This window comes from Nicotiana tomentosiformis, chromosome 1, assembly GCF_000390325.3.
Source record: "Nicotiana tomentosiformis chromosome 1, ASM39032v3, whole genome shotgun sequence".
Classification (NCBI taxonomy): Eukaryota; Viridiplantae; Streptophyta; class Magnoliopsida; order Solanales; family Solanaceae; genus Nicotiana; species Nicotiana tomentosiformis.
This window is the reverse complement of record NC_090812.1, coordinates 82704825-82717417: the sequence shown is the minus strand read 5'-3', so window position 1 is coordinate 82717417 and position 12593 is coordinate 82704825. Positions and strand designations below refer to the sequence as shown.

At 34.1% G+C, this 12593-nt stretch overlaps 2 protein-coding genes across 5 annotated transcripts; both read left to right on the top strand.

Annotated features, from left to right (window-relative positions):
- The first annotated feature begins 2700 nt into the window (after window positions 1–2700).
- LOC104085700 (uncharacterized) lies at window positions 2701–8821 on the top strand. 4 transcript variants are annotated; one of them, XM_009589800.4, is made up of 5 exons: window positions 2701–3173; window positions 3927–4178; window positions 4441–4584; window positions 5058–5807; window positions 8495–8821. In XM_009589800.4, exons 1-5 carry the CDS (start codon window positions 3063–3065, stop codon window positions 8714–8716), a joined length of 1479 nt encoding a protein of 492 aa, XP_009588095.1. In that variant the 5' UTR covers window positions 2701–3062; the 3' UTR covers window positions 8717–8821. The 4 variants fall into 4 exon arrangements, with proteins under 4 accessions (XP_009588095.1, XP_009588094.1, XP_009588098.1 ...); XM_009589799.4 differs by having other exon boundaries at window positions 2703–3173; window positions 8033–8821; XM_009589803.4 differs by having other exon boundaries at window positions 2704–3173; window positions 3898–4178; window positions 8033–8821.
- Window positions 8822–9736: 915 nt separating this feature from the next.
- LOC104085709 (protein ASPARTIC PROTEASE IN GUARD CELL 1-like) lies at window positions 9737–11879 on the top strand. Its single transcript, XM_070197086.1, has 3 exons — window positions 9737–10631; window positions 11240–11395; window positions 11875–11879. The coding sequence occupies exons 1-3, from the start codon at window positions 9737–9739 to the stop codon at window positions 11877–11879; spliced, it is 1056 nt and encodes a 351-aa protein (XP_070053187.1).
- Window positions 11880–12593: the final 714 nt, after the last annotated feature.

Below are 12593 nucleotides of genomic sequence, written 5' to 3'. Positions count from 1 at the left end.
AGAAGGAGAAGTATGAAGATGAAGCTAAGTGGGGTCCACATAATCTAAGGTTAATGTAAAAAATAAGGGAAAAAGTTCAAAATTATCCCTTTACTATGGTATATTATTTATTTCTGCTACCCGTTATACTTTTCGTCCAAATCTATCCGTACCGTTAACAAAATTTGCATAATTGCCCCTAACCCTAACGTCCCTCCACTGTGGCAGCCAACCCCTCTAATATTTTATCCATGTCAGCTGCCAAGTCACTAAAGTTCTTCAAAATTCAATTTCAATCGTTCTTCTTTTTTTTTAAACCTCAAATTCGAATTTCCAAGAGATCGAGTAGCTTATGATGTTCGAATCCTCTCCAAATAGAATTAAATATTAGTACAAGCTTCGCAAGGTATTTCCCACAAGAAATTTGAACACCCAATTGATTTGAGTCATAACTTCGATGAATTTCCAGATCTGAGAGCCTCGACTCGTCAATCGCATTTTACAGATTCACTTATAATTCTATATTTCGAGAAGATTTCGACGAGCTTATCAGATTCAGAACAAACATACCTCTGACCTCCAAAAATGCAAACCCAGATTCAAAGTTCTAAACTCGGCAATGATGGCCTAGTTCTAAACCCCAAATCAGTGTTGGGATTTCAAACCCAACTTCCAAATCCAAGTTTCAAGAGAAGAGATCAAGGATACATTTTTAGTTAAACACCAGATTTCTCAATGAAGAATAAGAATTAGTGAGATATCAGATTTTAGAAGCAAACCATGAAGAACAAATATGAAGTAGATACTATTTTTCTATTTTGGATAATTTTTTAGTTAAACGCCTGATTTCTCAATGAAGAATAAGAACAAATGAGGTTCTATTGATTTTGTTTGAATCATTTGGCGGTTGCTGGGTGGAAAGTGAGTTGAACATTACAAGCACCTAGTGCTAGGTTAGCTCGGAGATCAAAGTTGTGGTTGGAAAAAAAGTTATTCAAATTTGAGGAGAAAAATATATGTTATTATTTATTGGAAATTAAATTCAGTTGGTTGTGTGTTTGTGGAGCTGAAAATTCACTAAGATCTGGAGTAGAACTTTTGAAAAACACCATTACCTGGGTTCGTTGGGCTTAAAGCTTGAATTTTTAAAAGATAATTAGGAGTTATTTGTTGTCCGAGTTTGATTTGTTGCTAATCTTTGGTTTTCAAAATATCTGAACTTAACTACGTGGGCTATAAAATCAGGATTAGCTATTCTGGAGATAACTTGGAACTAGAAAGAGATCTAAAGACTCCATTGGAAGCATTCATCAAAGCTTTAAATATGGTGGTTTTGATCTTTAAATGGCGACCAAAATAATTCTTGAGTTAAGACTTAAGAGAAGGAGAAGAAGATGAGAATATTTTAATAAGAAAAAGGGTGGATTAATTAGTGGGACCTGCTGACTTGGCAGCTAACATGGACAAAATATTAGAGGGGTTGGCTGCCATAGTGGAGGGACATTAGGGTTAGGGGCAATTATGCAAACTTTGTTAACGGCAGGGATAGATTTGGACAAAAAGTATAACGGGTGGCAGAAGTAAACAATGTACCATAGTAGAAGGGTAATTTTGGACATTTTCCTAAAAAACAAAAAGAAAAAGACTTAATTTTAAGGGTCTCACGCGCTCAAATACTAATATAAAGCACGCACTTTGCCATGTCAGCGTGAGGGGTTCACGAGGTTGCACTTCAGTAGAGAAGAACTGTCTAATTGGTAATGAGGTCAGTGAAGGTGTTCATATGATCGTTCAAGATAACTCAAAGGGACGTTTATGTATTTTGCCTTTTTGCAAATGTAAGTTTGTTTCTGCTGGTATGTAGCTTAAATTTGATAATTCATAATAGACACATGTCATTTCGGGTGCCATAGTTCAAAGACTATTTTATATTTGCTGAGTCAAGACTAAAGAATAACACTATATTTGGATCATTGTTTACTCATCGTTTTATAATGTATTGTATTGTATTATATCGTTTTATGAATACAATATTTGAATAGATTGCTGTTGTTAAATAACATTTTTGTTGTTTGGTTTGACTGTATCGTACCGTACTGTAACCGATAAGTTCACGAAAATACCCGTAATTATTTTAAATAAAATTTATCAAAAATTACACATAAAAATAATGTAAGAAAACCTCTTTCTACTTATTTATCATTAATTACCTAGCTTGGAAACAAGAGCAAAAACCTGGGTAAAAAAGGTTAACTAATATTAGCAACAAAAAAATAAATAAATAAAAACAATGAAAAGAGACAAAGAATCGAACAGAGACTTGGATAATAAAAAGAACGGGGCAAACCAACTCTAGAAAACATGAAAGAAGACAAAGTAGGTCAATAGGTTGGAGATTTGAAGTTAAAATAAAAAAAATTTAAATGATAAAATAGAATTATGGAGTAATAAGTAAGGGCATAATTAGAATAAAAAATAGGAAATGATCCCACCACACCAAATCAATTATTTCATAAAATGAGATTTTTGGTTGTTCCGAAATAATGAGTTTAACAATACGATACAATCAATTTTAAATAAACAATCAAAACAAACATTATTTTAGAATAACAATATAATAGGAATACAATTGTTAACAAACATCCAAACAAGGTGTAAGCAATATCCCACTAGTAAATAAGCAGTACAATGTTGCTTATTTACAAGACCTACCCCCAAAAAAAAAAATGGAAACATAGAGTAAGAGTAAAACAAAATCCTACGGAAAGAAAGAATACCGGAAAAGAGAGAGAAAAAAGAAAAAAAAACTTAGGGAGAGAATTAGAAGGGAAATGGAGTCTCTTTATTTCCTTGTCGCTGTTGCAAAAAACAAGCAGTAAGAAACAAAGCGTATAGTCGCGGCGAGATCCTCCAAGGGGCCGCTCTCTTTCTTCCAATCCTCCATTGACGTTTGATAAAGAATTAAAACTCAATTAAATTCAGTCTCAATCAATCCGATTGTCATTTGACCCCTAGTAATTTATATAAATAGTAGAAGAACCAAAAAGGCAGGCATCAAATTGAGTCAATTTCTGATTGCGATTATGAGAAAAAGGACGAGAAGTAGCGTCGACTGTGCAGTTGTGGATGTTTGGAAACGTGAAGTTGGGCAACTCTCTACCAGAAACTTCGCTCAACGTCTCGCTGCCTCTGAGGTACAACTTTTTTTTTTTTTTTTTTAAATTTTTCTGAAGTTAATTTCTTGCGATGTAAATATGAAATTTTCTGATCGTTAGTGTCTTAGTTGTTAATTACATGTGTTTATGATAACTCTTGAAATATGTCAAGGCGAACTTGTCACTTAAAAAAAAAAAAAAGGAAGGTGACATTGTCTCGCCTATTTTTATGCTGGAAATACATAAATCATTGTATTAAACATTTACTGATTGTGATCCTTGAAAGATGTTAAGCTGAGGTGCTTTCCCCATTTTTTATTATTATTGTTATTGTTGCTGCTGCTTAACCGTTGAACATCAATTCATGTTTGTATCTTTAGTTTTACTGAGCCTAAGATGATCAAAGATTATGTGGCATTTATTATTTCACTAAGTGAAGCTTAGGACAAAGGTGGAGTAGGTTATTGTTTGTCTCAACTTTTGTGTTATTAACTTTCTTTTGTTTTCTGTGTTGAGAAGGAAATTTTATTTCATTAACAAGTAGAGAGAGAGAGATAGGATTGTAAATTTGAAACAAAATCAGTTTGCTTAATTGTTGCATCGACTTAGTTAAGGGTGAAGTGATTTATAAGCGCAATACCTTCTCCATTTGCGTCCTTAATTATTTTGAAAATATATTAAATATGATATCAGCTGAAGAGCTTATATTCATTTGAATAAAGATTCTTAGCTGTGTCCTATTTATGTTCCAAGAAATTCTCAGAACCTGGAGCCTGCTAACTGTTGTACCAGGATCTGGTGCTCCGACTTGATGTCTTGCGGAAGCTGGAGAAGCACAGGGGCTGTGTTAATACAGTTAGCTTCAATGCTGATGGGGACATAGTCATATCAGGCTCTGATGACCAAATGGTCATACTCTGGGACTGGGAAACTGGGAAAGTTGTGCTCTCGTTCCATTCAGGTCATCATAACAATGTCTTTCAAGCAAAAATTATGCCATACACTGATGATCGAAGCATTGTTACCTGTGCTGCAGATGGACAGGTAACTTCTTTTTGTGGGTTTCGTTCTTCATGATGTTTCATGTAGATCATCACCTTCCTAAATGGTATGCTGTCTTTGCCCTCTATTTCCTTGATCTTCCTGAAAGGAGGGCACTTATTTCCTTCTTAGGAGTTGCAGATTTACTTCAAAATTACAAAAGGATTTTAGTTCACTTCTGCTATTATAGTTTGCTTCTGCTACTGCATCCAGTGAGAAAAAAGATACTGTTATTTTACACAATTTAATGATAACAATCATGCAGGTGAGACAAGCACAGATTCTAGATCATGGGAAGGTGGAAACCAAGTTACTGGCCAAACATCAAGGACGAGCTCACAAATTGGCAATTGAGCCTGCAAGCCCTCATATTTTTTACACTTGTGGAGAAGATGGGTTAGTTCAACATGTGAGTTACTGTCATGGTTCCTGTAGTTCTATAGCCCTTTGCATCATCTCATGAAAAATTTCTTATATTTATGATATTACTCATTAGTTTGAATTCAATAGATCTCTTTCGCTGGTAGTAGAAGATTGCTTCTTTTCTTCTTCCTTTTTCCCCTCTCATTTACCGGAACAACTTTGTCCTTATGCTTGGAAACAGTATATATGTAAAGTTGTAAACATAGTTTTAAATCAAACTATTAAGGAGTATATGTTGAAGTAAAATAATGACATAATGTCCTTTATATTTTTGTAAATGATTGCTAAAAATCTATGGGCTTTATGGGAATAAGAAAAGCAAAACAGAAATGCTAAAACACTGAAATACAAAGAGATTGAGACTTTGAAAAATAAGTATGGTTGTGGTTGAGGTTTCTCATAGCTTCTTTTCATCTGAGCTTTAAATGGCAAATGGTCTGATTCAATGTGTTCTTACAGATAGATTTGAGAACAAACACCGCTACAGAGCTTTTTACTTGCCGACCTCAGCGGGTGAGGAGATATATGTCCGTACTTCATCTAAATGCAATTACAATAGATCCAAGAAATCCCTATTTGTTTGCTGTTGCTGGATCAGATGAATTTACAAGAATTTTCGACATCCGCAAATATAAGTGGGATGGATCCACTGATTTTGGCCAACCGGTTGACTATTTTTGTCCCCCACATCTAGTTGGTGATGAGAACGTGGGGATAACAGGCTTGGCTTTCTCTGACCAGAGTGAGCTTCTTTTTACATATAATGAAGAGTTTATTTATCTTTTCACAAAGGACATGGGGCTGGGACCTGATCCATCCCCTACTTCGCCATTGTACAATGACAGTGATGAGGGTGAAATGAGCCAAGATCACGAATCTGGTGCATCTCCAGCTGACATAGAGATGGGAGAAAACATTGGTCCACAAGTCTACAAGGGGCACAAGAACTCTGAAACAGTAAAGGGCGTGAATTTTTTCGGGCCCAAGTGTGAATATGTGGTGAGTGGATCAGACTGTGGTAGAATTTTCATATGGAAGAAAAAGGGTGGGGATCTTGTTCGTGTTATGGAAGCAGATAAGCGCGTAGTGAACTGCATTGAGTCCCATCCTCATACCGCAGTGCTAGCCAGCAGTGGAATCGAGAGTGACATAAAGATATGGACTCCAAAAGCCATTGAAAGAGCTATTTTACCTGCAAATATTCAACAGGTATGTGATATCAAAATAAAAACTCAAATATGAAGAGGTAAATTTCGTTGTTGTAGGTTCTTTAGCTTGTTCTTCCTAACAGTTTTGTTGGAAGTAATACACAAGTTACTTCTATTGATGGACAATGGATGGGAAACATTTAATTGTTCTCAATATCTCAAGATTTTATCATTGGGTCATTATAACTTGGTTCATCATTTTCAGGTATAACCCAAGATTGTAGGGGTAATAAATTATGCATTAGCATGTTCTCTTTGATTTCAGCTGCCTACACATCCTGATCACACGAGTAAAGCTAAGCTAGTAATGGGACTACAGTTAGGGGGGTTTCTACTTATACAATAAATGGTTGACAATTGTACATTCAAACTTTGTACTGGTCTCTCTTGGTTTCGTAAAAACATTATCTACCTGATAGGGAGTATCAAAACTATTAGAAATATCATCTTGTGAAATTTGAATGTTTTTTATTTCAGCTGCATCCAATATTAAACTTCATTTAACTTGATATTATCTGGAAAAGCTCTCGAGGATGCTCTTGTTCATTATTGTTGTATTCATCCAAAAAAATTCAAATATTTTGGTAGCCATCATCCAGAAAACGACAAAGGTATAGTGCATGGATGAGGTTCTAGTTATTACACATGATTGAATGCCATTTAGTAGAGAATCATTTTTGTGTTGATTCAGCACTTCTGTTATACCTCTTGCATTCTGGGAATTTTCCTGTTACATGGAGTACTAGATTTTATCACCTAATCAAGAAAAGAAAGCCACAAAGGTATGAGGTTTCCCTCTGCTGGGAAAAAAAGATGAATTAGTTTCACTGAAGTGTCCTACTGAGAAAGGATTTTATATCACCCCGGCCCAAAAAAAAAAAAAAAAAAAAAGCTAAGGAATGTTACTTGGAAAATGAAGCAGGATCAGGTGAATCTAGGAAGCGGAAAGTTTGAAAAGATTCGAGTATCTTTCTGGGGGTTGCAGGAGTTCAGTGGTGCTGGGACGCAATTTATTTATTCAATTAGCTACTTTTTTCTTCTATTTCTGCAGTGTAGTCCTAATCCATGTATGTGCATTATTCAATCATTATCTTTATGCCAGCACTCTTGTATTGTGTTTCTCATAAAAAAGATTACTCTCGATGTGATCATATTAGACTAACTAATTTTGATAATGGTAGAGTCAAATATCCCAAAAAGGGTATATCTTGTTTAAGCTAGAACTGACTAAGAGCCTGTTTGGATGGAAACCAGCTTTTAAGCACTTTTTAACTTCTGGAAGTGTTTGGCAACCAAAAAAAGGGCTTAAAAAAGGTAAAATCTGCTTAAAAAAAGCCAAAACCAACAAGTTGGGTAAACCCAACTTCTTCGAAATTGGCTTAAAAGCCATATTGCTTTGACCAAGGATATTACATTCTTATCCCTTATAATTTTTCTTAATCCCGAAATTACCCCTCAGTAGAAAACTCGAAATTGCAGCCTCTGCTTTCTTCTTCCTCCCGAAATTGCAGCCTCTGCTTTCTTCTTCCTCTTCTTCCATAACTTTCCCCAACTTTAGCTCCAATTTTGAAAGCCTCTTCAGTCCACGTAAGTATAATATTCCTGTTGAATTTCAATCGCTGGTGTGTTTTCAAAGTTTTGGAATTATGAATATCATAAACAAGTCTTGGTATTAAATTTTTACCCATTAAAATTGAATACTACTATGATTTGTTTCCGGGATGTACTATAGATTCTTGATTTGTGTAGTTGCCCAATTTACTCTATTTATATATGCTCTTTCATATGGTTTAAGACTTAATTCCAATTTGTATGACGTCATTTCTTTATTAGTTGCCCAATTTACTCCATTTTTGTCTTGTTAACAGAAAAAAGTGCTTACCAGCACTTGTTTACCAAACACTTCAATTGCTTTTTTTAAGCTTCAACACTTTTATCCAAACAGGTAACTGCTTATTTATAAAACAAGTTCCAACACTTAAAAGCTGCAAAGCTACTTTTTTCCGGCTAATCCAAACGGGCTCTAAGTCGTATTTTAGCTTTGTTTGTTATCCATTATGGACCTGACTCCTTAAATGAGTGTGTTAAGTTCATGCATGTAGTAAGGGTGTTATACATGACTTATCCTAAAAGACAAACGATGTTAGATCCCAAATCCTTGCTATTTGATCTTTATGGAAGCCAAAGCAGCTCTAATTTAACTTCTAATATTTCTATCAAATTAAGGGTTCAGTACCTCGCCGATTTCATTTGTTTGGTTATGGTGGTGATGAAGACAATGGGATCTACTTCTTTGATGACGGGAGTGACAGTGATTATGGTGGTAGTAGTGACAATGAGGATGAAGATGATAGTAATATGGAAGAAGATGAAGATGATTTCTTCGATGATATGGATGATGACGACAACAATGATGACACTGATGATGATGATGGGTTTGAGGATTTAGATATCCACGAGTATAGAAATCCTGATGAGTTTTTTGACACTGTAGGGGACTCTGATTTTGACAATTCCTCTGATAATGACCAAGATGCTCCTAGCAGTTCACACTATGACAATGATGACTTGAATGACAATGACACTGATGAATGATGATGTTGCAACAGTAACAGGGATTATGTTAGTTCTCGTGAAGATGCTAATGCCGCTTACATGTGCTGATAATTGTGCACTTTCTGTTTCCAGCGAAGACCTAAAGCAAGGGGCTGGATACATCGCATGGCTTCTCCAGAGGACCTAATGTTGCAATTATTTTCACTGCAAAGGCAAAGAACAAACCCGGAGAGCAGTGAAGACAATTCAGAGGTTGGAAGAGAGCTTCTGCAACTCATTTTGACATTCGATGCAAACAGTGATAATTCTTCTGATGATGGTGAAGATACTACGAGCGCTGAAGACTGTTTTTGACTCAGTTATTTGGTTGCAACCTCTATTTTCTACATTTTTAGGAAGTGTACATAAGATACTGAATAAATCAAAATCTTTTAACATGAATTTGTTATTTCTTTGCAAGATTTCTTTTTAATTGAGCCGAAACCTCCTGATGTCTATTCTCCTTGGATTGTCTCCTTTGGATTGTGCTTTTGTTCTGCTTCTCGTTGTCTGGCACGGTAGAGTACTTGCAAACAAGTTTTAATGCAGCCTATTCCTTTCAACAGCTCCTGTATAGTTTCATTGGAGATCCCTGTTTTTAACTTCTTTATTTTTAATTTTTGTTTTCGGATTGAAGGGATTTGATCCCTTTTAGGTCTATCTTTTTTATTTTTTTGGGGGGGGGGTGGGGGTGGACATCTTTTCTGTTCTTATAAAAAATGATGCCACGTGCTCTTTTCTCAGGTCTATAATTGCTCTTAAAAAAGATGATGCACGATACTCTTGCTTTTTCTCAATTTAGATGTCTCGTTTCTTTTGCAAACGATATGAAGGTGAAAGTACGAATTTTATTGTGTTTAATTTAAATATTAGGTGATTTTTTTCTATTTGTTTATGTCTTGGTGAGCAAAATTATTCAATCGAGGTGTGTACAAGCTGACTCGGACAGTCACAATCATTTTAAAAAAAAGTCCCACTCGTAACCCACTTATCTTAGGTACAATCCTACAAGTGTTTCTACGGATCAAGAAATAGAGAGGAGCTTTGTTGCCATCCTTAGTCCATTCATCAATCGAGATAACATTTTAACCATTTATATCTTCATCAATGTTTTCCCTAACTTGCTCCTTTCATAAGATTTCAAAAGAATGAAAAAGGAAAAGAATCAAGCTAATCAACGTATAACTTTTGGCGTTGTCATTTATTAATGTTTTCCCTGTTTAGAAGATTTGATTAGAAAGATATAAGCCGATCAGAAAGAATTTAATTAGAATATATGCCCTATATAAATGCTAGGACTTAAGCACATAATGTGCGAGTAATTAAGTTTCAGACATGGGAAATTTCCTCCATGTTCTAGCCATGACACTGTTACTTTTCCTATTTTCCAATATCACAGTTTTAACAAGTGAAAACATTCATCTTTCCCTTAATTACACATCCATTTTGCAAGCCAGAAAAAATTTCATGGCTCTTGATATCTCCAACCTTTCTTATCATTCAACATCCTCTTACAGTTTTCCCCTTTACCATCGCGATGTATTCGAAAAATCAGAGTTCAAGGATTATGACTCATTACTCGATGCTCGTTTTGCTCAAGAAATGTTATTTTCTATGCCTGAATCTGAATACTCATCTGAAAATTCTACAGCAGCCTATTATGCTCGTGGTTTAATTGTGAGTCCCTTTTGGATTGGCAGTGAATTACAACGTGAACTTTTGGTTATAGACACTGGAAGTCGTCACGTTTGGTGGCAATGTGGTCCATGTGAAGCAAATAAATGTTATGAACAAAGGAGAAATTTATTATATGATTCAACACTCTCCAAAACTTTCCAACAAATTAATTGTGTCACTGACACTTCAAGTTGTTTCCAAGGGCAGAGAATTTCTTGCTCTAGACGAGAACAAAAATGTATTTATGAAACAATATACGGCGATGGTTCAGTCTCCACTGGATTTATGGCTTATGAAATGATAACATTTACTTCAATCCAAGATTCAGCAAAAATAATATTTGGTTGTGGGAAAGATCAAATGAGTGGGGTTAAGAAATTCCCAAGATTAATCAGTGGAATTGCTGGTCTTGGTGCTGGTCTATATACTAATGGATTTGAGAAATATTCATTACAGTCACAACTTGGTGCTACATTATTCTCTTTTTGCATTCCTAGTTCTACCTCAGGAAAGCCATCTACACTCAACTTTCACAAAACCCCATGGAAAACTGGTGAGTTATTCATTTCACGTACTATTTTTTTTTTGTTGCTATTAAAGCAATCATAGGCGGAGTTAGAATAATCTAATAACGACAACTTACTAGGTTTTGGATATTATTTATATATATTAAGTGATTTTTTAATTCAAATATAGAGTTTTCTGATATTAAAGCAAGTTTATAAAGTCACTAAAGTTTATCCATTACAGCAGTAGATTCATCTTAATTTTGAGTAGATTTTGTCTTAAACCTCTCCATAATAGCCTCATTTGTTCTGAATTTTTTTGGTTGTTATAACGAAGTGTCATTATATAGAATATATATTATAACATAACATGAAAATTGATTCCATAAAAAGCTTGGCTTTTATAGTAAATTGTTGTTATTCTGAATGTAGTAGGTAAAATTTAATTGTGACTTTAATGATATAGTAGATAAATTTTTTTTTCAAAAATAAAATTTACTGACCGTATGTGAAATTAATTTGACAACAGGAATAAGGACAACCCTGATGAGGAGCAACATGTTTCCTTCATTTTACTACTTACGAAACTTGTCGAAAATTACGATTAACGATAGGGAAGTTCCTATTGATCCTGCACATTGGAATTTGGGTGCAGATAAAAATGGTGGTATGTTTGTAGATACAGGAACCACTATTTCACAATTTTCTGCTGATGTTTATGTCCAATTTAGGTATATATTTAGGTCTGAAGTTAAAGGTATGATTTTGGATGCAAATCCACCAGATCCATTTGATACTTGCTATTTGGCAGGTAATAATGTTAATTGGGCCAATTTTCCAGTTGTTAGATTTTATTTTAAAAACAATGTAATACTTTTTGAAGCAAGACAACAACAAGTGATGATACTGTATCGGAGAAAATATTGCATGGGTTTTCGTAGTTCGGGTCATAATTGGTCCATAATAGGTGCCAACGTATTACAGACTTTTGGGTTGACTTTTGATCTTGATACATGGTGGTTGACATTTTCCCCAGATGCTTGTGAATGAAAAATGTAAAAGCTAAGGTTGTTATATATATATATATATATATATTATTTTTGTGGGTCAATTTGTAATGTAATTGGAGGATAGTATCGTATATTTATATTATTTTATTTTATATGAGTATATGACATGTTTAACTGAACACCAAATTCAAAAAAGGAGAAAATACCTTTGAAGTTAATGACAATTAGCGTGATTGCATTATATATTACATTTGTTTTTAAATATGTAATTAATGTGCAGTGTAATGCGCTAGTTAGATCCTTCTTCTTAGTCAATGAATATTTGTAAGTTAATGGTATTGTGATTATATTATTACCTTGTTTAAACTTTTTTACTACTCTTTGATATGATAATTTTAGAACGGAATTAATTAGTTACTCAACTTTTCCATATATGTGCCAGTTTAGAATTTTCGACCTATCAAAGGTGTAAACATTGAATTTTGAGATCATTAATTAATTATTATTACATACTAGGTGAGTACTGCTTAATAATGAGATTCCTATTTTGACTTTTGCCAACAATTTTCTCTCTATTGTCAAAATATAATAAAGCAGTATCCATGCTAGTCGACGGATTAATTAAAATGTGTATAATTGACTTGAACAAGACCCTCATCAAATGAATGTAAAAAAGTATAATTAAACTAATAATTGGGTTACTAGCTAACGAAAAAAGAGCTTTAAAAAGGGCAAGATAACCATCTCAATACTTCTTTATCTTAATGCCACTTTTGTGACTATGTTATCTTAAGTATCTTTGACAAAAATAAATGTATATAAAAAGGATCGAAAATGTATATTTCTTATATCATCCTTCTACGTGCATTTTCAAATATAAGTAGCAAAAAATATTAAGGTGTCACAGGTTTATCAAGTAATATCATTTTGATACTACAAAAAAATTGGATGAGAAACTAAAATCTTCCTACCAAATACATCAAATATATTCATTGCCTC